We start from the raw sequence: 22027 nt of genomic DNA, 5'->3' as shown, positions 1-22027 counted from the left end.
AGATAAATTTACTATTTTTAATGTCTTAACCATTGCCTTAAGGGCACTAGTTAGCATTTCCCTAAAAAAATATAGGTAAATTTTTATCTACCCAACTCAAAAAGTTTGGTAAAATTACATTCAGTATAAAATGTCTTGGAAACAACAAATAATTGTATTATTTTAAAGTTAATTAAATATGTTAAAATTAAATGAGATCTGATTGAAGGTACACTATCCAACTTTTAGTGATGGGTATAGAAGTTTTCCCAAAAAATATATATATTTAGGTGTAACTAATATCTTGGTATTTAATTAGAAAAAGCTAAACACAAAATTGGCTGCATAATTGAGTTTGGTGATCTTCCCTTTGCTCGCCGCAACATATGACGTCTTCCCGTAAATTCATTCCAACGGTGGCCGATAGAATCAGCGACTTGCCGGATTCAATTCTTTGTCATATACTCTCTTTTCTCTCAACCAAACGTGCTGCAGCCACAAGTGTACTCTCAAAGAGATAGAAACCACTATGGCTATCAGTCTTCGCTCTAGATTTTAACGAAACATCCTTTATATTTCACCCTTAAGCATTGTCCCCGCATTATACTCGATAATGCAGCAGCGAGACATCACACTACCCATTCATTCGTTTAGCTTCATTTGTCGCCAACTTTCTATTTGCAAACAAAATGATATCAATCAATTTATTAAGTTTTTCCAAGAAAGAGGAGTACAAAACTTCACCCTCCACCTAATGGTTCCAGTTTGGATCTACCATCAATTGAATTACCGCGTAGCATTCTCAATTGTGACACGCTAGAAGTTCTTAAGTTGAACATATTTCTCGTATGCAGGATTTACATTTACCCAAACTCAAAACTCTACATTTGAATGACGTCTTTTTTTAATGTAATCAACAACTCTATAATCTTTTATTAGGATGCCCACTTCTATGTGTAAACAGGTTGGAGAACCCTTAGTTCTCCGTTTTATAATATCTTGCTTACATTAAAAAAAAGGATGCCCACTTCTACATGATTTCGAATCAAAACTTCTACAGGATTTCAAATCAAAACAAAGTGTCTACTTGGAAGAAATTGAAACCTTTCATATCCCACAAAATTTTAGGGCCTTACCTAATTTGTGTTAGAAATAGGTATGATAATCCTGGATATCTTCAAGAATCGTGTTCGTTCACTTTCCGAACAAAGTATTTCGACCATATTCTTGTCTGGGTTCACGAAATCTTTGCGGGGATAATTCTCGAAGAACAATCTGTTTCTGACAATGGAGAATAGATCAGAATGTAGAGGAAGTATGTTTTTCGTATTCGAAACCGAGGCCAAGTGACTCCTTATATAGGAGATCAACAATAGAAACCGAAATGACACACCTGTTCGGTAAAAACAGTTATGCTGGTTGGAAAACAACGCACCTGTTCGGTAAAACAGTTATGTCGGTTGGGAAAGGGTGCAGCCCCTTGGACCCCAGCCAGGGGCGCTGCCCCTTGGACCCCGGCTGGGCGCTGCCCCGCACCCTGCCAGGGGCTCCGCCCCTTGGAACCCCGTTTCTATTATTCGTATTCAATTGCACGTTTGGCTCTACGCGCGTGCACTCCGCACTACCCTAACTCGTTTCAAACTTAACGCATAATTGCATCGGCCTACAATAAATCACATTATTACCAAAATACATTGATGATACTAAAATCACCAACAATTTGATCAAAGCAAAAATAAGTGATGATCATGTAGAATGCCTATTGAGTATGCTTCATAACGTAAAGATTTTGTGTGTAGAACCACTAGTGTAAAAACAACAATATAATTTTAAAATTTACACCCGATATACTAAAAACGGGTGTAAATAAAAAAAATAATGGCAATTTTGTAAATATAGTATTATTTTAAGTATTATTAGGTGACAATATACACCCAATTTTTAAAAAACAGGTTTAAATTAAAAATATTATTATAATTAAATCTCAATTACTCCCGTTAAATTAAAAACGGGTGTAAATTGTTTATTAGCTGAATAAAATAATCTAAACATATTAAAATATTACCATAATTGAAATTGATTATTCCCAGATTCAGAAAGTGGAAACCCAAATCTCCAACTCATTTCTTAAAAAAAAATTCACTCAGTGTTCTCTCACAAAAAACACTTTCACCCAATTAAACCCTAAACTACGATTTCTCACCTCTCTCGTCTAACAATTCATCTGCGAAATTCTCAAATTTTTCATCACCGTCTCCATTTCCGACGGCTATCGGAAGAGGATTCTCTCACTATTGATGTCGATTTCACTGTTATCGGAGGAGGATGATGTCGAAGTCAGATCTTGCAACCGACAATTGTTTTTCTGCTGGCAGCACGATAATGATTCCGGCGGCGAAACTTCATCTACAAAATGATTTAGTGTTCGACTATGGTGTTTTTCTCTTTCACTGAAGGGTACAAATTTAGGTCTTCATCTTAGCTATGTCTCTTTATGTTCATGTATGGTGATTGATTCAACAAAAATTTATACATGAGTTTAATTATGTGTGAATCTGGGTGTGTATTGTTCAACTTTTTGAATTGATCGTGTTTTGTAGACGCTTAAACCACAATAAGCTCACAGGACCTATCCCAAGAGAACTTACTCATCTTAAAAATCTCAAAAATCTGTGAGTATATTTCAATGTCTTTTTTCTTCTCTTTTTCATGTTCTAGAATGGAAAAATCCAAGTTCAATTTCATTTATCAGCTAATTTAAAAACTCGATTGTGATTTTGCAGTGATTTTCTTATAATAACCTCTGTGGAACAATACCAGTAGATGGTACCTTTGGATCTTTCCCAACATAATGGTGTCAATTTCCTTGAAGTAAGTTAGTTGTACATTATTAATCCAACTGATTCTGTTGTTGTTTGCGCACGTACTGAAGATGATGTCAATTTCCTTGAAGTAAGTTAGTTGTACATTATATACATTATGTGACTAGAGCTATATGTTTAGTCCATCCTACATGTACATTCTCAACCTTTACGATTGGTCTACATGAAGAAGAATATGTGTTGATGCCTTAATTTGTTACCAACACTTTCAAAGGATATAAGTGTCTTGATGAATGTAGACATAGTTTTAGAACATGTAGAAAGATTACGGGACTTAATCAATGGACATCTTGTTTGTACATTGTGATGAACTAACAAGTTAATTCCCATCACGTAGAGTAAATAATGAACATTTCGTTTATTTTTTGTAACGAATCTGTTTAAAAGGTTAACAATGTAAACATACGTACTAAGAGAATTAACTTGTTAAAAAACACTTGTAGGACTAATTTGTTTTCACACGCTTTTAGGTGTTATTTTTACTTTTACTTTTTAGATTTATCACACGCTTGTTGGCTCTGGCAGGTTTGGATACTTGAAGATGCCAATACCCGTGATATGAACTTGTATATTCACCATGATATCATTATTCCGGAATTTCCACTCTGCACGGCTTGGCTGGATTGTCCCCTTAAAGGAGGAGAAAAAGGTGCAAACCCTATGAGTTTTTTTGCTTCATATGTGTAGATAGATGGTTTGTAATGTTTTTGGCTATACGGTCTTTCTATTTTCTGTTTATTTGCTAGTAAATGTATGGGTTAATGGAAATATGAATAGCACAAGGAGATTAACAAACTTCAGTTATGAATTACGATTAGTTAGAAAATAAGGAGATTAATGCTTTATCTTTTAGGTTATTGCAATTTATGTTTAAGATTCAACCTTTGCATCATCTTACTATCTTAAAATTGTTTCGTTATGATAACAGGAAACTTCTTGGCTGTTGGTTCAATGGGACCCTCCATAGAAATTTGGGATCTTGATGTTGTAAGTGTATAAACGTTGCTGCACTATCCAAAACCTCCTAAGCTTAAATGGAGTTTTTTTTGGGTGCAGAATATGTTGTAATTTTCTTTTGTTCTCAGATTGATGAGGTAGAACCATGTGTGGCGTTGGGTGGCATAGAGTCAAGCAAAACATGGAAAAATGGGAAAAAGGTTTGTTAAACATTGTGTTAATCAATCAGCATAAAATTATTTGGTTACCTCTTTTGTTTTGGATTTGCTGGTTACTAAATTGTGACAAAATTATTAAGTCACATGTGATATTCTGTTTGTATGGTCTGCTGTGTGAAAATTTAAATTCTATTGCCCGTCTATCTATCTATATTTTAGTGATTTATGGACTTTATAACAACTTTTAGATTGTGAATAGCATTATATGGAACTTTTAGGTTTGGGTGATATTGGTAGTTATAGGTTTTCTGTTAAAGATTGGTTAGGAAATTAGCTAAAACTGACTGCTTGCTTGATGTGCTTATGTCTCTTTTTTGTTTTGACTTGATGCAGGGTGTATGGACTCAAATGTCGGTGCTTGGAATGGCAACTGCTTGTATGACTTGTAGGTTGTAATCTGAAAGTTTCCATTTGGACCTCGGTAGCTCGAATCTGATGCAGTTGTGGAAGAGACAGTTTCAGGTTGGTTTTGGTGGGTACTTGGTTTTCATTTGGTTCAGGTACAATTTGGTTTGAATAGCCAGTAATTTTCTGATGTGAGTTTTCTTTGGGTTCTAATTACTGAACTAGGTTAGGAATTATTAGAGGGTCTGTTAGTTAAAAAAATAAGGCTGAATTGTTAGTTGGAAATTGATGAAAATCTGGTTTTTCTTCTCTTTTGAACTGTCAGCCACAAGCTTTTACTTTTCATATTGTCCTGTTTCCAAACTGAAAGTTTCTCACTTGTTTATTTGTGTATAGTGCTTGATGTATGTATGGTATGATTGGATATTTGACAATGGACATTTATATCGAAGCTTGGTGTTGAATGAATGAATGACCTATTCTGATTGTGTTGCGATGTAGGCAGTCTAATTGGAACCGTACACACGATTTTATAGGCTTTTGAGATGCCCTTTAGGGGCTAAAGAGGTTTGAACAGGTATGAATATGTTAGATTATTCTGTATGTGTTTTGAATGTGATTTGAAATAATCAGATGTTGAGTTGTATGGTGAATCATGGCTGGATGATAATGGAACTGTTTTTTTTCTGTTTTCGGATCTGACCTGTTGCATATACACACATTATGTAGTTGCGATTGAAGATTAAACGGTTGGTTTTCTGGTGACTGTTGTGTACAGGTACGAAACAAGTGCAATGTGGATGAATTTGTTGGACAGTTTCTGAAAAAAAGTTAGTCAGATATGCCAAGAATGTATGTGTATATTTTGGAAGCCTTCAATTTGCATGAAAGAGTTGTATCTGTAGGTGACCAATATATGAGTTGGATGCTTGAAATCTGTTCTAAATTGTGATTCATGTGATAGGTATCGTGCAACAGTTTGGATTTGTTTGATTGAGAGAGCTTGGAAATTATATGCTTGAAGTTTGTGTGTTGTATATGATCTAATGAATGTGTATGGCTTGTAATTTGCCTCTTTGCTCTAGACAACGGTGTAATGATACTTTTTATGTTAATTTGATTCCACTGAACAGTGTGGTCGTTTTAAAGTCTGAACTTTAGTGTGATAAACAAGGTCTATATTTCTGATATTGATGCTTTTTGTGATTACAGGTTTAGGATTATTTAGTTAATACTGCAATTGGTAGTCAAACAAGAGAGAGCGTCAAAGAATATTTGACAAGTATTAAATAGCATGAAGTTGAACTATTTCATGTAAGTATCATAACTATGTTCTTCTCATTTATTTTATGCCCGAGAAATCTGTTAGATGCTACGTTAGCAATTTCTGCATTTTCTTTATGTGTCCATATTCTCTGCAATATGTATTTTATGATATTTATGTTTACCTTAGAAGTGTGGATTGTCAGGTTTTGAAGCTTTGTAGTAACTGGTTACTAGATATGCATGAGTTAAGCCTAGATATTAGTGTGTTGTGTTGTGTTTGATGATAATTGTATTATAAGAATCTTATATCTTTTTCTAGACACTGATTTCTTTTGCTCTAGTTCTAGGTAAAGTCTTGATCAATATGACTAACAATATGCATTTGAATGTCATGTTTGTAACTTTGCATAATTGTTATCAGTTTGTTAACTTTTAATTATTATGCAGATCATAGAGGATTGTACAATCCGTTTTCCAGATGGACATATAGCTGAAATAATAGAGCTAGTAGAAAAAACATTGCCAGCACCATGTAACAAAGAGAAATCAAAAGAAATCTCCGAGGACGAAGAAGCAGAAGCACAAAAATGAAAAATGGTTGAAAATCAAAAGGTTGAGGAGCAAAATCTACAAGATCAAATGCAAATGGTTGAAGTGGATAAGGACATAAAAATGTTGCCAAAACAAAAGCCAAAGAAGAAGAAAACTTATATATGAAGAAAGTGTTATGACTTAGTTAAAATATAATTTTTATGTGTATGATTTTATAGTACTTGAAATATTATGAATGCACGTGATTTTGTATACTTTTTGGTTAATATTAAAAATATTTTGACTTAGTTAAAATATGATTTTTATGTGTATGATTTTATAGTATTTGCAATATTATGATTGAAAATGAAATATAACTAAATGGTGTATATGAAATAGGGTGTAAATAGATTTAAATATAATATAATTGTTCATTCATAAATGGCGTATTTACACCCGATTTTTATTAAAATAGGGTGTAATTAAGAACGTATTTACACCCGATTTTAATTAAAACAGGGTGTAATTAAAACGTAATTATGCCCAATTACACCCGATTTTTATTAAAATAGGGTGTAATTAAAACGTAATTACGCCTAATTACACCCGATTTTTATTAAAACAGGGTGTAATTAAAAACGTAATTACGTTCAATTACACCCGATTTTTATTAAAACAGGGTGTAATTAAAAACGTAATTACGCTCAATTACACCCGATTTTTAACGGGTGTAAATGCGTTAGACATTTCTCACCCTGTGGATATACACCCGATTTTTATTAAAAATAATGGGTGTAAATTTAATAAAAAACGGGTGTAAATTAACATTTTTGTACTAGTGAACGGTGGTAAGAATATCATTGTCCTAAGTAAATGTTAAATGAAATTATGATTTAACACTATACAAATTTAATGTTATGTATTGTGTATTTTTTTATAGACTACGAGGTCGTGTTTCATCAATCTTGTCTTGTTCCGCAATGCTCCCATGTTTCAAAGATTGACTCACTTGGAGATTAACTTTCAAGGTATCAATTGTCTCTTTCCGCAATTTTAATGTCTTAAGTACTTTAACTTTTGATAAAATACTTTATTGGTTGACAGGATACCATAGTTCTGGGATTGTAGGGTGACAAATGTTGACAGGATACCATAGTTCTGGGATTGTAGGGTGACAAATGTTACATGAATTATCTTCATGCTCAAGAGCCTATACAACATGCAAACTCTTATTTGATTGATTTTCACGACTACGCTATGTCACCTGAAGTTCCTACATATGCAATAGTCTTGTGAATGACAGCAGAAACAACCTGTAAATGAATAATACATATTGAAGTTGGGACTAGTTCGGTTCATTACTTTAAATTTGCAGTTTATGAATTTGTTTATCCATCTGCATCAATAAGTATATGCATCTCTATTGAGAAAGTATTCATAAAACCAAACCTGCTTTTTTTTTAAATTTATATACCAAAGTTGACAGATGCATTTGCGACACACTTGAACTAATTGAAAGTAACTACTATTTATTCCTATAAAGTTTCCAATTTTTATAACTCTTTCATGCATTCCATTACATGCTACAATTATTTGAACTACGCAATCCATCAGAGATAAGCCAAGCCAAACCAAACCAAGCCTTTCACAATAGTCACAGAAAAAGACCACATGCATTATATAATTCTCAATGAAAAAAAGGCAGTTTCATAGGCGAACGTCAAAGAGATCATCAAGGTTAAGCAAATCCATTAGAACCCACCCTTCAAAACTTCTTCATAATTTAGCTGCAGCATCTGCTTTATTTGTCACCAAGGGTGCACCAGACTGTAAAACATGAAATGCATATAAAAAAATTAGCATTGGACTGTGAAGATATATATATTTTTTCCAAAACAAACTCTTTCACTCGAGGTCGACAAAACAAGGTAGACAAAGGGAAGGAAAGGAAATAACCAAACTAAAGAAACTCATTTTAAAAAGTAGAGTGCACATTTTACCTTTTGCAATCTACTCAATAAAATAAACCCGTGCCAAAGGTGAGTTTTGAAGCAAATAATCAACTACTCCTTCAGGTATGCATGAAGATCCTTCTTTAAAGTTGGTAGCCGGTATGCGGGATGTTGCATATGAAAATGGCGTCATCTTAATTGTAAGCGACTTCAAATTACACAGAAAAGGGAACTCCATCTTTAATAAGGAGAGCGTCTAACAAATGAAAGATGATGGTGAATCGTGGTCAGTTTACTGCAAGTCATATATTTTTTACTAACCAAAATATTCTATTTAAGGTATACCTGAAGAGTATCTGCTGTGACGGTCATTGATTTGATATCAGCAAGCTTTAGCAACGTGCTTAGTAAAATTGAAGGAGGATCAACAGAGTTCTCGGACAGTCTTGCGTCAATGTTTATGTGTTTAATAGAAGAAATATTGCTCCCGCATAGTTCCATGCAAGGACTACCACTAAAAGCAAACACAGAGAGACTTGGAGAAGATAGCTCGACTTTACGAAAATCGTCATTGACATAAGGGAAATTTTGTATGGTTAAATTGACAAGTGTGAGACTTGATATGCAAAGGTTTTGTGCATCAACGACTTTACAATATCGAATGGTCAAACTATTCAACTTGCTAAATGTGGAGAAGGGTTCACAACGACCATCATCGCCGCTAGAAAAGATAAACCGCCTTAGAGACAAAGTGGTTAATGCCGGCATTTTTACTGAATTTGGAAATAATATTCTCTCCCCACGACAAACTCTATTGCAAACGGAAAGATGGAGAGATGTTAAACTTTGACATGAAAATAAACAAGACGGAAATTGTTTAATATCACATCTGACATCAATATCTAATAACCGGACATTGTGTGAAATCGCGTAATTCACAATCCACTGGAGTATGTGAGGCTCCACGATACCACTGCGGACAAAATGGAGAGCAGATAACGCAGTTGAGGAACAGCGTAAAGAGAAAATTATAGACACAAATTTGGTGAAAGCTTTCAAACTCTTGAAGTCCCGTGAATTGAATCTAAGGGTTGGAAGATGCTTCCAAATATTGTTCCATCTTTTGGAGAGTACACAAGTTTGGACGACTGGTTCGACCTTCAAAAAAGAGAGTATGTGAAGTAAAAGGCAATCCGGTAAGTTACTGATTCTGTCTTCATCATGAATATGCATTTTCGCTTTCTTCGCAAGATATTCACACACAAGAATCAAAACTGTAACACATAACAAATACAAACAATTATTAGATGAAAAAGTGAAAATCACCTCACTTTCAAATTTGGTTCTTAGTCTTTGATTCGATCAATTGCAATAATAATTGAATATATATTTTCCCTATCGACATTCACGAACGACTATGTTGCTAATTGATTAAATGTCCTCAATTGTAGTTAACAATTAGGGTTTAATAGATGATTTTTAGTCCTAGTCTCCATTTTATAACAGATTAGTTATTTTTTTAATGATTGATGTTTTTGAGTGGTGAAACCTGAAATACACCATGGCCAATAAATTGTCCTGTCCAACAAAACAAGTGAGCAGCCAACACAACCTGAAACATCATAGATTCATAGAAAATGAATCATGTAATTGTCAAAATAATTAACTGCAAATCACTGATCAAGAAACTAATTTCATGAACAACAATGAAAATTTGATAAGTAAATGAATGAATGAATAAAGTACCTTCCAATCGAGTTGGAATCCGATGGAATTAGCGACCAAACTGGAAGATTAAGGAGTGTTTGGGAAGGAGAAAAAATAGGAGGAGTAAAATAAAGGAGAATAGGCCAAACAAAGATTATGTGATTTATGATGTTAAATGGTTTGCTTGATAAGAGCATAGAACGCAAAGTGCTCTTCCATATCTAACAACCCCATTTTTTATTTTTTATTTTTGTTATGGAAGATCCAATCACCTTTTGATCCTCTCCCATTTATTCTTAACTGTCCTATGAATAGCACTAATAGTAGCCTTTGGATTGCATTGGCATTTTATCTTTCCCCTAAATCATTAGTATTTTATTACTACTTCCGCTAAATATAAGACTCTATAGAGTAAATTATGAAAATTAAAAAAATTTATTGGAATAATAAATTTATTAACTATTTTATATAGTTTTACAAGTTTTTTCTTAGAACAGAGAATTAGAATAGAGAAATAGTTAATGTGTATGTAATTGTATTTATTACATATTGTCGAAAAATATGTAATATAATCAGAGGTATGTTTGAAAAAAAAAAATAATTAATGAATTTTAAAAGGTCAAGAGAGTCTTATAAAAGAGAGCTTCTGGGGTGCAATCACACAATTGACTTCTTTAATGAAGTCACTTTAATTAGCTAATAGAATAAAACTCAAAGGCACAGTGTAATAAATCTAAAGTGGATATTTTTAAAAGTAAGTATCAAGTATTGTATATCAGTCTCTATTCACTTATTAATAATTTATAAATTAAAACCAAATTTTATTTGATTTTAATGCTTTTAAACACAAATCACTCTTTCTTCTTCTTCATTCTCCCAACTTCAGAGTTCAACATTACGTTTCAAAATCCTAACTTCATTCTTCAAACACCTTATTCTGCTTCTTCCTTCTCCCAATTGCAATTCAAAATCCTAAGTCTCTAAATTCCACACACCTATTATGCGAACTCCTTCTTCCACTGTGCTATTCAAGCAGATGGCCGAGTCAATGCCAGCACGTTTCTCATGGCCCACATTCAATCCCTCGTGTCGAGAGAAGGAAACACACCATTTTGCGTTTGATGGCTTGTCAGTGCGATTGCTCAACACCTTGGTTTAGGGGCTAGGTTACAAATCTTGCCTTCACTACCACTCGCTTCTTTGGATATCAACAACTGTAGAGCTGGCCGTCTCATCAAGGTAAGAGAAGATGGAAGATTCAACCTTATGGTGCGAAATAGAAAAGTCGAAAGCGTCATCTTGCCTGATTACTCCATCACTAGATTATACATCCGAAACAACTGGCTCTATGACCTTAATACACCTTCTGGTGTCAATATCCAAGACAATCAAGGGGAAGCAAATATTGTCGATGAAGTTGAACATGAAATGGATCAACAAGAGCCTCAAGCTCAAGACCAACATCAAGCACCTCCTGAAGATATTGCAAGATCATCATCCGGGCATCAACTCCGCAAAAGAAATCAACCTGCCACTCTGGATGACATATATGGGGAGATGTTGCGTAACCATGAGGAGGAAGCTCAGTTTCACCAAAGGATATAGGCAAGGCAGAACGAGATGATGATGCTCATGCAACAGATGCAAAGAGATCAACACGACTATGCTTATTGGAATAATCGAAGCATTTCGGACTTGACGGAAGAAATGTGTCGTTTGACGTACCGTGTTGAGCTGCATGATTATGTGTATCAGGCTGGGATAGTTCCGCCTAGAGACGTGGAGGGTGGACGTAGAAGAGGCAGAGTGCGAACCCGAGGCGGAGCACGAGGAAGAGGACATGAGGAATAAGCTTTCACCTTTCTTACCACACGAAGTCACATTGAGGACAACACAAAGTTTAAGTGTAGGGGAGGAAGTTTCCTGCTTTTCTTATATTTTATCAATTCTATAGGTAGATTTAAATTTCTAGTCATTTCCCTTAAAAAATTTTTTTTACAATTCTATGTATTCATGTACTTTAAGTTCGCTTATGCAAGTACTTTCGTCCGTTATTCGATTTCTTTACTTACTTGAACCATAAATTTTTCTTTTATATGCATAACCTGACACACTCGAAAAGTACAAAGGTTGTCCATGTTAAGATATGTTAGAAATTTGAGTAAAATTAAACAAAATTGCTACAGTCCTGACACTCTAGAACCCCAGAGTACGCAAGACCGATTTGAGTACCTAATATACTGAACCTTTAACCTTTAGTTTTAAAGTAACCTTGAGTAGTTTATTTAGCAGTCGGCACCGTCTTAAACTTAAACTACGTAGAGAGCCGATGAATATAAGTGAATGATCCTGAATATTTAAAAATGTGGTACAATTAAAAGAATGCACCGACTAAGCTAGGTAACCCTCACCCAGTCATTTAACCCAAAGGATGTATATCATACAAATTAGAATAAAGAAGCCCATTGTCGGTTGATTCAAAAGTATCTGGTACTGAACTTGGTAGGGAGAACTACGGTCCAATCCCCCGCAACTTACATTTGGTTAAAGAGTGGGTACCACAAATATGTGCCAGAACCCCGCGTTCATAAGGATCGGAATCACTAACCGGCTACCCTACTATGTGCGTGTGAAGATAAAGGGTTTAATGTGATTGAGCTAAAATAGCATGATTAAAATTGGTTTGCATAAGTTTAGATTGTTTAGTGTCATTACTGTATCTTTGGTGTTCATATTGAACTTTCATATTTCTAGCGGAGTTTCACTGCAACCACGTACAAATCAAGATTGTTGTCATGTATGTGTATTTGACCCGTGCGTAAATTATTTTTCCTTTTGATTATTTGCTTGAGGACAAGAAAAGGTTCAAGTGTAGGGGAGTTTGATAACACAAAAATGTATCGTATATTTGGCTTAATTTACATGAATTATTTCCTTATTTTAATTCAATTATGTTGCTTTATTTCGGTATTACGTTGGTATTTTATTTTATTTCACGTATTTCATAATTTTAGGCTTGCAAAAAGAAATAATCGGAAAAAAGGATCAAAATGAAGAGAAAAATAGCTAAAAGGGTGAAGAAATGGAAAAGGGGCGCAAACAGCAAGGAACGAGGCCCATGAAAGACCAAGGCCCATGAAGCCACGCCCTGAAGGAGGAAGTGACGACCGTCACCCCCCTTGCTGCCGTCCGCCAATGCTTTTTTTCTAAAGTGTGACGTTAGTCACACTTACACGCACACACAAAGCGCTTCAAAGATCCTTACATTCCAGTCTCCTATTTCTCCTCCGTAAAACCATCTCTGGAACGAGCAAGAGTAACAGATCCACTAAACCTAGCTGAAGGCAAGCACTATAATTTACGTCGTTTTCATTCCAGTTCAAGATTTATTCCCTTACCCTGTTAGCACTAATTTTCCACATTGGGAACCTATTGCAATTGATTTTTCTTTCCAGCTTCAGAATTAGTTTTCGTTTTAGGATTCAATTTAATTTCTGCAATTCAATTTCTGTTCCGGATCAAGCTATTGGTACTACCAGATTTCCAGTTTCAATTCAGTATTTAATTCAGGTTTTATTTTTAGTTGCAATTATTATTTACTCTGATTTATTGAATATGCCTGGAATATACTATTTGCCTGCAATTCTTATTCTGGTTTGCTATTTAAAGTTATGTCCGGCTAAATATCTTATACCGGTATGCAAGGTCACATAACTGAGGGAGTCTAGTAGTGCTGTCAACTTGATTTATTAATGAAAAAATTATTTATCTAGTTACAATTTCTAATACTAAATCAAACTGTTTTGTTACGAGAGAAAAAAGCGGTAGAAGTTAACATCAATAAAAACGAGAGTTTGAGATCTTAACTGAACTGTAGGAATTGAGCATTAACCTTAAATACAGCGAGAGCGCTTTAAGGTTAATTAGTCTTAATTTGTTTTCAAAAATTATTTTAGACTTTAATTGATACAACGAGAGCACTCATTTAGGTTTAAAAATAAGATCGGAATCAATAAACACGAGAGTGTGAGAGGAAGGTTTTTGAATTAATGATTTCTATGGAATGGTATTTTAAAATTATGATTTGTGTTGATAGTTTACTAGATTCCCGACATCCGACTATTACATACTGGTGTACTTCCTTATAATTCAAATTAAGTTTAATTCCCTTATTTTTTCCGTCTGATCCTAATTAATCAGATCACTAGCCTTAGATTTACGTAGTAACGATTAAATACCGTAGTTTGACTCTTAGTCCCTTGGGATTCGATAATCTTTAAAGCTACGCGATAAGACTGTGCACTTGCAGTCAGAATCATTAGACATACCCACTTTGTCGCGATCAATAATCAAATAAAAAAATGCAATGAAATTAACTTGTTGGGAAAGCTAAATAGAAACTTACCTTATATAATTTTTTTTGTGATTTTTTGTTAAAATGTGCATACAATGATGATTCAAAATAAAAAATATCATTTTTAAAATACTCTTAAAATAAAAAACGAAAAATAATATTTAAATAATAAAAAAACTTATTTTTGTGATTTTTTTGAATATAAGTGAAAATAATATTAAAACTATAGTTAGAAACACATAAAAAGAAAAAGATTTAGAAGTGGGATTCGAGCCCGGAACCTCTCGTTCTTGTACCTTTTACCCTCAAATCCTTACCAACTGTGATATGTCACTTAATCGAAATAAAATGACATTTGTAATCATATGAGGGCAAATTTTGGGTTACAACAACAATGTCTCATAACTTTGTGTAATGCATGACGTGTTTATGTAATTCTCAGATTACGGGGAGATTTAGAGATAATGTAGGATGCAAAAGAGGTTTATAGAGGTATGGTTTGGTTTTGGAGATAACTTGAACATGGGAATGACCTTGAAAACAACTTCCATGGTGCCTTTTTCTTTAATTCGAAACTCTTAGCTCACACATGCTATGAAGATGTTCTCGTACTTTTTAGAAAGCCCTAAACATCCTCTACAAATTTCATGTTTGGTGTTTTCTCAAATTCTCAAAGGGTCTTGATGGAAATTGGCCTCAAAGTTGCTTACTTTAAGAGAACAAATCTGTCTTCATGAATTTTTCTAAGTGTTTGGAAGTTGTTGATCTTAATTTAAACCCCGTCTGGGCTTGGATATTGATGAAGGGAAATCACTTGAGCATATCAGAAATCTTGAGCCACCTTGCGAGCCACAAAACCCTAATTTTCCTAAGATCCTTGATTAATCACCTATCATGTGAAACAAGCAACAAGCAAACACAATCGTTTTGTATATTTTGGTTAGCAAATGATGCATGAATGATTATGAATGATGATAACGATGATCACACTCTTTGAGATTCAATGAAAATGAGGTAGGATCTTAGGGTCGAAAATTGGGATACAACAGGATCTAACTGACACTAAAGTAAAATTTCAAAAATTAACAAAATACATTAGTGTCGTCAAAATTTGAAAGTCAACAAATCATGGCTAGCGTGAGACTGACTGACATTTAAGTCAAATTTCAAAAGTCATCAAATCATGCTAGCCGGGCCTTACCGAAGAAAAAGTCAAGTTTTATAAGTAAACCAATATATTACCTATAATACTGTCATGGAGAAACCTATGTTGTAACCCCGTGTGACTAGAGAGCTTCTGGATTAGGGTTTTGACTCACAACTACTAAAGTTAAGTCACAATTGAAAACCTTAAATAATTGCTTCGAAAGTTAAGTCACAATTGAAAACCATAAATAATTGCTTCTAAAGTTAAGTCACAATTGAAAACCATAAATAACTACTTCTAAAGTTAAGTCACAATTGAAGTATGCTAACATTTTAGCTTAATAAAGTAATTAAAGTTGGTCAGTTTTGGTGATTAATATTGATTACCTTATTCCTAAATTGAGCTTATAAATTCTTTTTCCAAGCCTTGGATAATGTCATAGAAACAAAAGCTATTGCAATTTCAACTCCACTAGATAAAGTTCCTTTGCACAATGTATCAAGTGGTGAGTTGCCAATTACATTACTAAAACCTTCACATGCCGCTTCAAGATCTACACGCTTTAGCTTTGGTACACTTGAATTTTAAATTCGGTAAAATCAAGAAACAAGTCGTCGTAGTAATAGTAGTAGTAGTTTTTTTAAATAAGCAATGATATTAATCAATGGAGTATAATGGATACTCCAATCGAGAAAAACAAACGGAAAGCTCAAACTACTCGAAACAAACGAGCGGTAAGATATTCCAATAATGAAAATTACAAAGCTCTCCTAGTTTGAAGAAAGCTAACATGAATTTCCAAGAGAAAAGGGTAATATTCGATATACATTCCATAAAGCTAAAAACCTCCTTCTTAAAAATAATAGCATTCCGCTTCAACCATATGCACCAAATAGTGGTTTACCAAATCACACCATTAATGGCTCTCTTAGTCGGGCACTTAACCATATCGCAATAGAGGAAAAAAGAGACAAAGTTCTCAAAAGACAAGCCAAGAGTAGAACCTAACCAACAATGCACTCTCCTCCATATATTTTGAACTATCTCACATTCACCGAATAAATGATCTAACGATTCCTCCTCCTTCAAACACATGGCACACACTAGATCAATAGCCTCCACCAAAATCCCTCTCTTGAACAATTGGTCTTTTGTTGCTATTCTATTGTGCAAAAATTTCCATCCGAAGAAAAGAATTTTTGAGGGAATTCTAACCTTTCACAAATAGTTCAAGTCCTTTACCAAGCTTGCTTGCAAAGGAGGTCCCGATAAAAAAGGCTTGAACCGATCATAGCAAGACTTCACGGTAAAAACACCCGACGAATCCTCCGTCCACGAGTAAGAACCGCGCTCGTTCTCTTGAAGAAGACGCCGCTGTAGCAGCGCTGCCAAATCCTGCAGCAGAGAAGAAAAAAATTGTTGTCCGCTGGCAGCAAGCCTGAATACGCCGCTGGCAGCAACAACTTGACGTCCCAATCCCAACCGTCTTCGCCATACTTCCCCACTTCAGCCACTGAAATTAAATGATCTGAAGCTACCTGAAATAATTCCAGAAACGCTTCCATAATAGGTTGTTGATCAAGCCAACAAGCGTACCAAGATGGAATATCTTCTCCGTTTCCCACATTACACTTAATCGCCCTCGAGAAGTGATTGACTAGAAGTCTCTCATAATTATCCGACACCAAAACATCTCTCCACCATATAGAATCCTTCGGACCCACTACCGCCACATCACCTACTAGAACCTAAAGCTTCACCTTGCCGTATCGAGCTCTAAGAATGCCACTCCAAACCGCTTCATTCTCATTTAAAATCCTCCATTTCCACTTACTTATAAGAGCCACATTCATAATTTCCACGTTTTTTATTCCTAGACCACCTTCCTCTTTAGTTTTACAAACCGTATCCCAACACACCCAATGAATAGATTTTCTCACATCACCACCACTCCAAAGGAAGTTACTTTGAATCGCCCGAATCTCATTTAACACCTTCGTCGGAGCTTTGTAAAAGGATAAAGAGTAAATAGGAATAGCATTAATCACCGCATTGATCAAAACCACACGACCCGCTAAAGAAAGACTTTTACCTCTCCAAACGGATAATTTTTTCCTAATGAACACAATAAGATCCTTCCACATTGTAGTACTTCTAGGATTACCACCCACTTTTACGCCTAAATACTTGAACGGAAGACTATCCACCTTACACGAGAGAAAACTAGAAGCCGCTTCAAGAAACCAATCACCAACATTGATTCCGAATATGTTGCTCTTTAGGAAATTAATACGCAAACCCGACATTAACTCAAAACCTCTAAGAATTGCTTTCATGCTCCATAATTTTGCCGTATCGCCCTCCGAAATAAAGATTGTGTCATCCGCGAATTGGAGTAAATCAACTTCCTCGTTAGCACCTACCTTAAAGCTCCGGAAATCTCCTATTTCTTTTGCCTTTCTCATGAGCGCCGTAAGCACCTCCATAACCAAAACAAATAAAAAAGGAGACAACGGGTCCCCTTGGCGAAAACCCTTCTCAACCTTGAAATCCTTTGTGGTACTCCCATTGACAAGGACGGACATACTACTAGTGAAAATGCAACATTCCATCCATCTCATCCATCTTACACCAAACCCCATCCTCGCTAACACAAATCTCACGAAATTCAAACTCACACGATCATAGGCCTTTTCAAAATCAACCTTAAGAACCACACAACTTCTTTTCTCCCTCTTAGCATAATCCAACACCTCATTCACAACAAGAACACCGTCCAAAATACTTCTACCGGGGACAAAAGCCGTTTGGTTACTAGAAACAAGATTTCCGATAACACATTTTAATCTAGCCGCCAAAAGTGTTGAAATAATCTTATACAAACTTCCAACAAGACAAATGGGTCTAAACTCGGCAAGAGATTGAGGGTTTTTCACTTTAGGAATTAAGGTTATGAAAGAAGAAGTACACCCTTTCGTAAGCCTTGCCTTATCATAAAAATCCGATACAAATCTACCAACATCCCCTTATTGCCTTTAAAGAATTCTAACGAGAACCCATCCGGTCCCGGGCTCTTGTTACCATCACAAACCCAAACGGCTTCCTTAATCTCTTCCTCTGAAAAAGGTCTCTCAAGCCACAAGGCATCCCCCTCACTCAAAAACTTAAGATTCAAATCCTCCAGAATAGGTCTCTTGAAATTTTCTTCTTTGTAAAATCTTCAAAATAGCCAAAAATATCATTCTTGATGTTCACAACACCCTCAACCGAACCATTCTTCCCTTTCAACAAAGAAATCGAGTTTCTTCTTTGTCTATCTTTGATGGAATTGTGAAAAAAGCTTGTGTTTCTATCCCCCTCATGCATCCACAATTGCCTAGACTTTAATCTAAGCATGCTCTCTTTCACTTGCAAGTTATTCCAAACCTCCTGTGTCGCCTCCCTCCTCCTATAAACCAAATCCTCCATATTGTCACCAATATACTCCACCAATAAATGATCCATTTCATTAATGTTATCCACCTCCTCTTTGACTTTCAAGTCTATCCAACCGAACACTTCCCTATTCCACTCACGAAGGCGAGCTTTCAAACGTTTAAGTTTCTCAAACAAAATAAAATCTCCCCTTCCGTTAACACACATCTTCCCCCATTCTTCCCTAACAAAAGACTTGAAATCCATATGCTTGAACCACACATTATTAAATTCAAATGGTTTAGGCTCCCAATCCACCATCCCTAAATTCAACCGAATCGGAGCATGGTCCGTAATATCTCTCTTCTCAATCCTTTGATCCAACACCCCCCACATATCTAACATCTTTCTCGATACTAGAAACCTATCAAGTCTACTCATAGCCTTCCCATTATCTTTGAACTACGTATACTTTCCTTTAACACAAGGAATGTCCACCAACTCCATATTCTCTATAAATTCACGAAACTCCATCATCCCTCTAGAATTAGAAGGAGAACTTTCCCCAATTATTTCTTCCTTTCTCACAATTTCATTAAAATATCCCACAATGCACCACTCCTCGTTACCATACTTGGTTTTTCTCTCCAATAAGGACCTCCAAACTAACCTTCTCTCCATCGCACTACACGGAGCATACACATTCACAAGATTACAACAGACACCTTTCCACATGAAATTAATACCCACATACCCTTTACCAATAAAGCTATAGTTAAGGGACAAAGAATCCTTCCTCCAAAGAATAACCATACCTCCTGCCGCGCCTAAAGAATTTGAAGCAGTCCACTCAACTCCACTGCCGCCCCAAAAATTCTTAGCAAAAATATCACTAAAACACGGTAATTTGGTCTCTTGTAAAAGACAAACATCTATGTTGAAAGATTGAATCAGAAAACTAACTCTCTTCCTTTTCGAGAGAGAACCACCACCTCTGATATTATAAGATAGTAAATTCATGGTAACAAATCTATAGCCTTCTTCCTCCCCTCTGAACACGCCTTATCTTTGTTCTCTAAAGCATCTAACAATTTGATGCTCATACTATCCTCAACAACCCCTGAAACTCCTAGCTTAGAAATAGAATTCCAAAGCTTCTTCCCCACCTCAGAATACGGGTTTTTATACAATCTATGATTACATCGTAAAATATCCGAATCAGATAAAGAATTGCAGGAGAAGGACTCACCATTGGATATGGAGTCACCCATCGACTTGTGCTAAGGTTTTGTCTAGTAGTAGTAGTAATAATAATAATAATAATAATAATAGAGAAAACTGCAGAGTTTCTTCTTTGGAATGAGGTAGAGGGAAAAGTTTTAAGGCAAAAGTCAAAAGTTGATTGGATCAAGCTTGGTGATGGCAATAACCAGTATTTCCATGCAACATTGAAGGCTAAAACTCATCATAAAAGAATGTTTATCTGCAGGAATGATGGTACTGAGCTCACTGCTAATGATGTCATTGTGAAGGAAGTTCTGAAGCACTTTGGAGAACTCATGGGAAATGAGGATAGGACCCTGAACCACATTGACCTTAGAGTCATGAGAGATGGTCCTCAACTTTCTGCCACTCAGAGACAGTTTTTGATGCAACCTATTAGTGAACAAGAAATATATGAAGCTCTCCATGATATAGGTGATGCTAAGGCTCCTGGTCTGGATGGCTACAGTACTAAATTTTACAAGAGTTGTTGGAGCATTGTGAAGGAAGATGTGGTAAATACTTTCAGTTATTGGTTTAGGCACAAGATTATGTCTAAGGCTTTTAAAAGCACATTAGTGACTCTCATCCCCAAGAAAGATAATGCCAAGAATCTGAAAGACTATAGACCCATAGCTTGTTGCACTGTGGTGTAAAAAATTTATTCTAAGGTCTTGACTGCTAGAATGGCTAGTATCATAGGGTCTATCACTAGCCATAACCAGGATGCTTTCATTCCTGGGAAGCAAATCCACTCTCATATCCTCCTGGCTACTGAGTTGATCATGGGTTACACAAGGAAGCATGGCACCCCTAGATGCCTTATTCAATTAGACCTTCAGAAAGCATATGATATGCTTAATTGGAAAGCCCTTGAAACCATCCTGTTTGAGCTTGGTATACCTGAAACTTTTGTCCATTGGATCATGCAAGGTGTCTCCTCTGTTACATACAGATTTAGCATAAATGGTGATCACTCAAATCTGATGCAGGCCAAACGAGGTGTCAGGTAGGGAGACCCCATATCTCCCTTCCTCTTTGTACTTGTGATGGAGTACATGAGTAGACTGTTGAAGAAGATGCAAATGAATCCTAATTTCAGACATCATTCAAAGTGTGGTAAGCTAGGCATAACACATCTCACTTTTGCAGATGACATCCTTCTCTTCTCCAGAGGTGATAAGCAATCTATTGATGTGATGATGCAAGCCATGGACACTTTCTATTCCTCTACAAGGCTGGTAGTGAATCCTATGAAATGTTACATTTATTTTGGTGATGTGGATATAGACACAAAGCAGGAAATTCTGGCCAGTACTGGGTTCAATGAAGATGCTCTCCCCTTTAGATACCTGGGAGTTCCTGTTACTAGCAAGAGGCTCACTGTGAATCACTATCTCCCTCTGATTGAGAAAATTCTGAGCAGGATTAATCATTGGAGTGCTAAACTTCTGAGCATAGTTGGCAGAGTCCAATTGGTTAAAGCTGTTACCACTTCTATTGCCAATTACTGGCTGTAGTGTTTCACTATACCAAAGGCAGTTATACAGAATATTAACACAACTATGAGGACTTTCATTTGGACTGGGGGCTCCTCTCCTAGTAGAAAGAGCCCTGTAGCTTGGAGCAGCATGAGTAAACCGGTCAAGCAGGGTGGTTTAAACATTTTGAACCTGAATGTGTGGAACCAAATCACCATGATGAAACTCCTTTGGAATATTTGCAAGAAACAAGATTGTTTATGGGTGAAATGGCTTCATGCATATTTCATAAAGAACCAGAACATGTGGTTTATGGAGGTGAATCAGAATACCTCTTGGATCATCAAGGGGATTATGAAAGCGAGAAGCTCAGTTCATGCTGTGCAGAATTATTGGGAGAATAGCCTTGCAGCCAACAAATTCACCATGGGGAAAGTGTACAAACTGCTGCATACTGAACAGGATAGTGTTAATTGGTATGAGATCATAACTGGTAATAATGCAAGACCTAGGGCAGTGACATGTCTTTGG

At 35.7% G+C, this 22027-nt stretch overlaps 3 protein-coding genes across 4 annotated transcripts; 2 read left to right on the top strand and 1 right to left on the bottom strand.

Moving 5' to 3' along the window:
- The first annotated feature begins 2871 nt into the window (after window positions 1-2871).
- Window positions 2872-4186, top strand: LOC131632847 (uncharacterized WD repeat-containing protein C17D11.16-like). Its single transcript, XM_058903570.1, has 4 exons — window positions 2872-2931; window positions 3387-3510; window positions 3790-3848; window positions 3947-4186. Exons 2-4 carry the CDS (start codon window positions 3420-3422, stop codon window positions 4025-4027), a joined length of 231 nt encoding a protein of 76 aa, XP_058759553.1. The 5' UTR covers window positions 2872-2931; window positions 3387-3419; the 3' UTR covers window positions 4028-4186.
- Window positions 4187-7632: 3446 nt separating this feature from the next.
- Window positions 7633-10123, bottom strand: LOC131632836 (F-box/LRR-repeat protein At3g26922-like). 2 transcript variants are annotated; one of them, XM_058903561.1, is made up of 5 exons: window positions 9877-10123; window positions 9680-9742; window positions 8476-9404; window positions 8179-8386; window positions 7633-7974 (listed from the first exon to the last, which is right to left on the bottom strand). In XM_058903561.1, exons 3-4 carry the CDS (start codon window positions 9361-9363, stop codon window positions 8189-8191), a joined length of 1086 nt encoding a protein of 361 aa, XP_058759544.1. In that variant the 5' UTR covers window positions 9364-9404; window positions 9680-9742; window positions 9877-10123; the 3' UTR covers window positions 7633-7974; window positions 8179-8188. The 2 variants fall into 2 exon arrangements, with proteins under 2 accessions (XP_058759544.1, XP_058759543.1); XM_058903560.1 differs by having other exon boundaries at window positions 7633-8005; window positions 9877-10122.
- Window positions 10124-20701: 10578 nt separating this feature from the next.
- Window positions 20702-21535, top strand: LOC131632838 (uncharacterized). The gene is made up of 2 exons (XM_058903563.1): window positions 20702-21024; window positions 21118-21535. The coding sequence occupies exons 1-2, from the start codon at window positions 20702-20704 to the stop codon at window positions 21533-21535; spliced, it is 741 nt and encodes a 246-aa protein (XP_058759546.1).
- Window positions 21536-22027: the final 492 nt, after the last annotated feature.

Source organism: Vicia villosa, unplaced genomic scaffold (assembly GCF_029867415.1).
Source record: "Vicia villosa cultivar HV-30 ecotype Madison, WI unplaced genomic scaffold, Vvil1.0 ctg.001041F_1_1, whole genome shotgun sequence".
In the NCBI taxonomy this organism is placed as follows: domain Eukaryota; kingdom Viridiplantae; phylum Streptophyta; class Magnoliopsida; order Fabales; family Fabaceae; genus Vicia; species Vicia villosa.
Note: the sequence above shows the minus strand (reverse complement) of the source record. Positions and strands in the feature narration are given on the sequence as shown.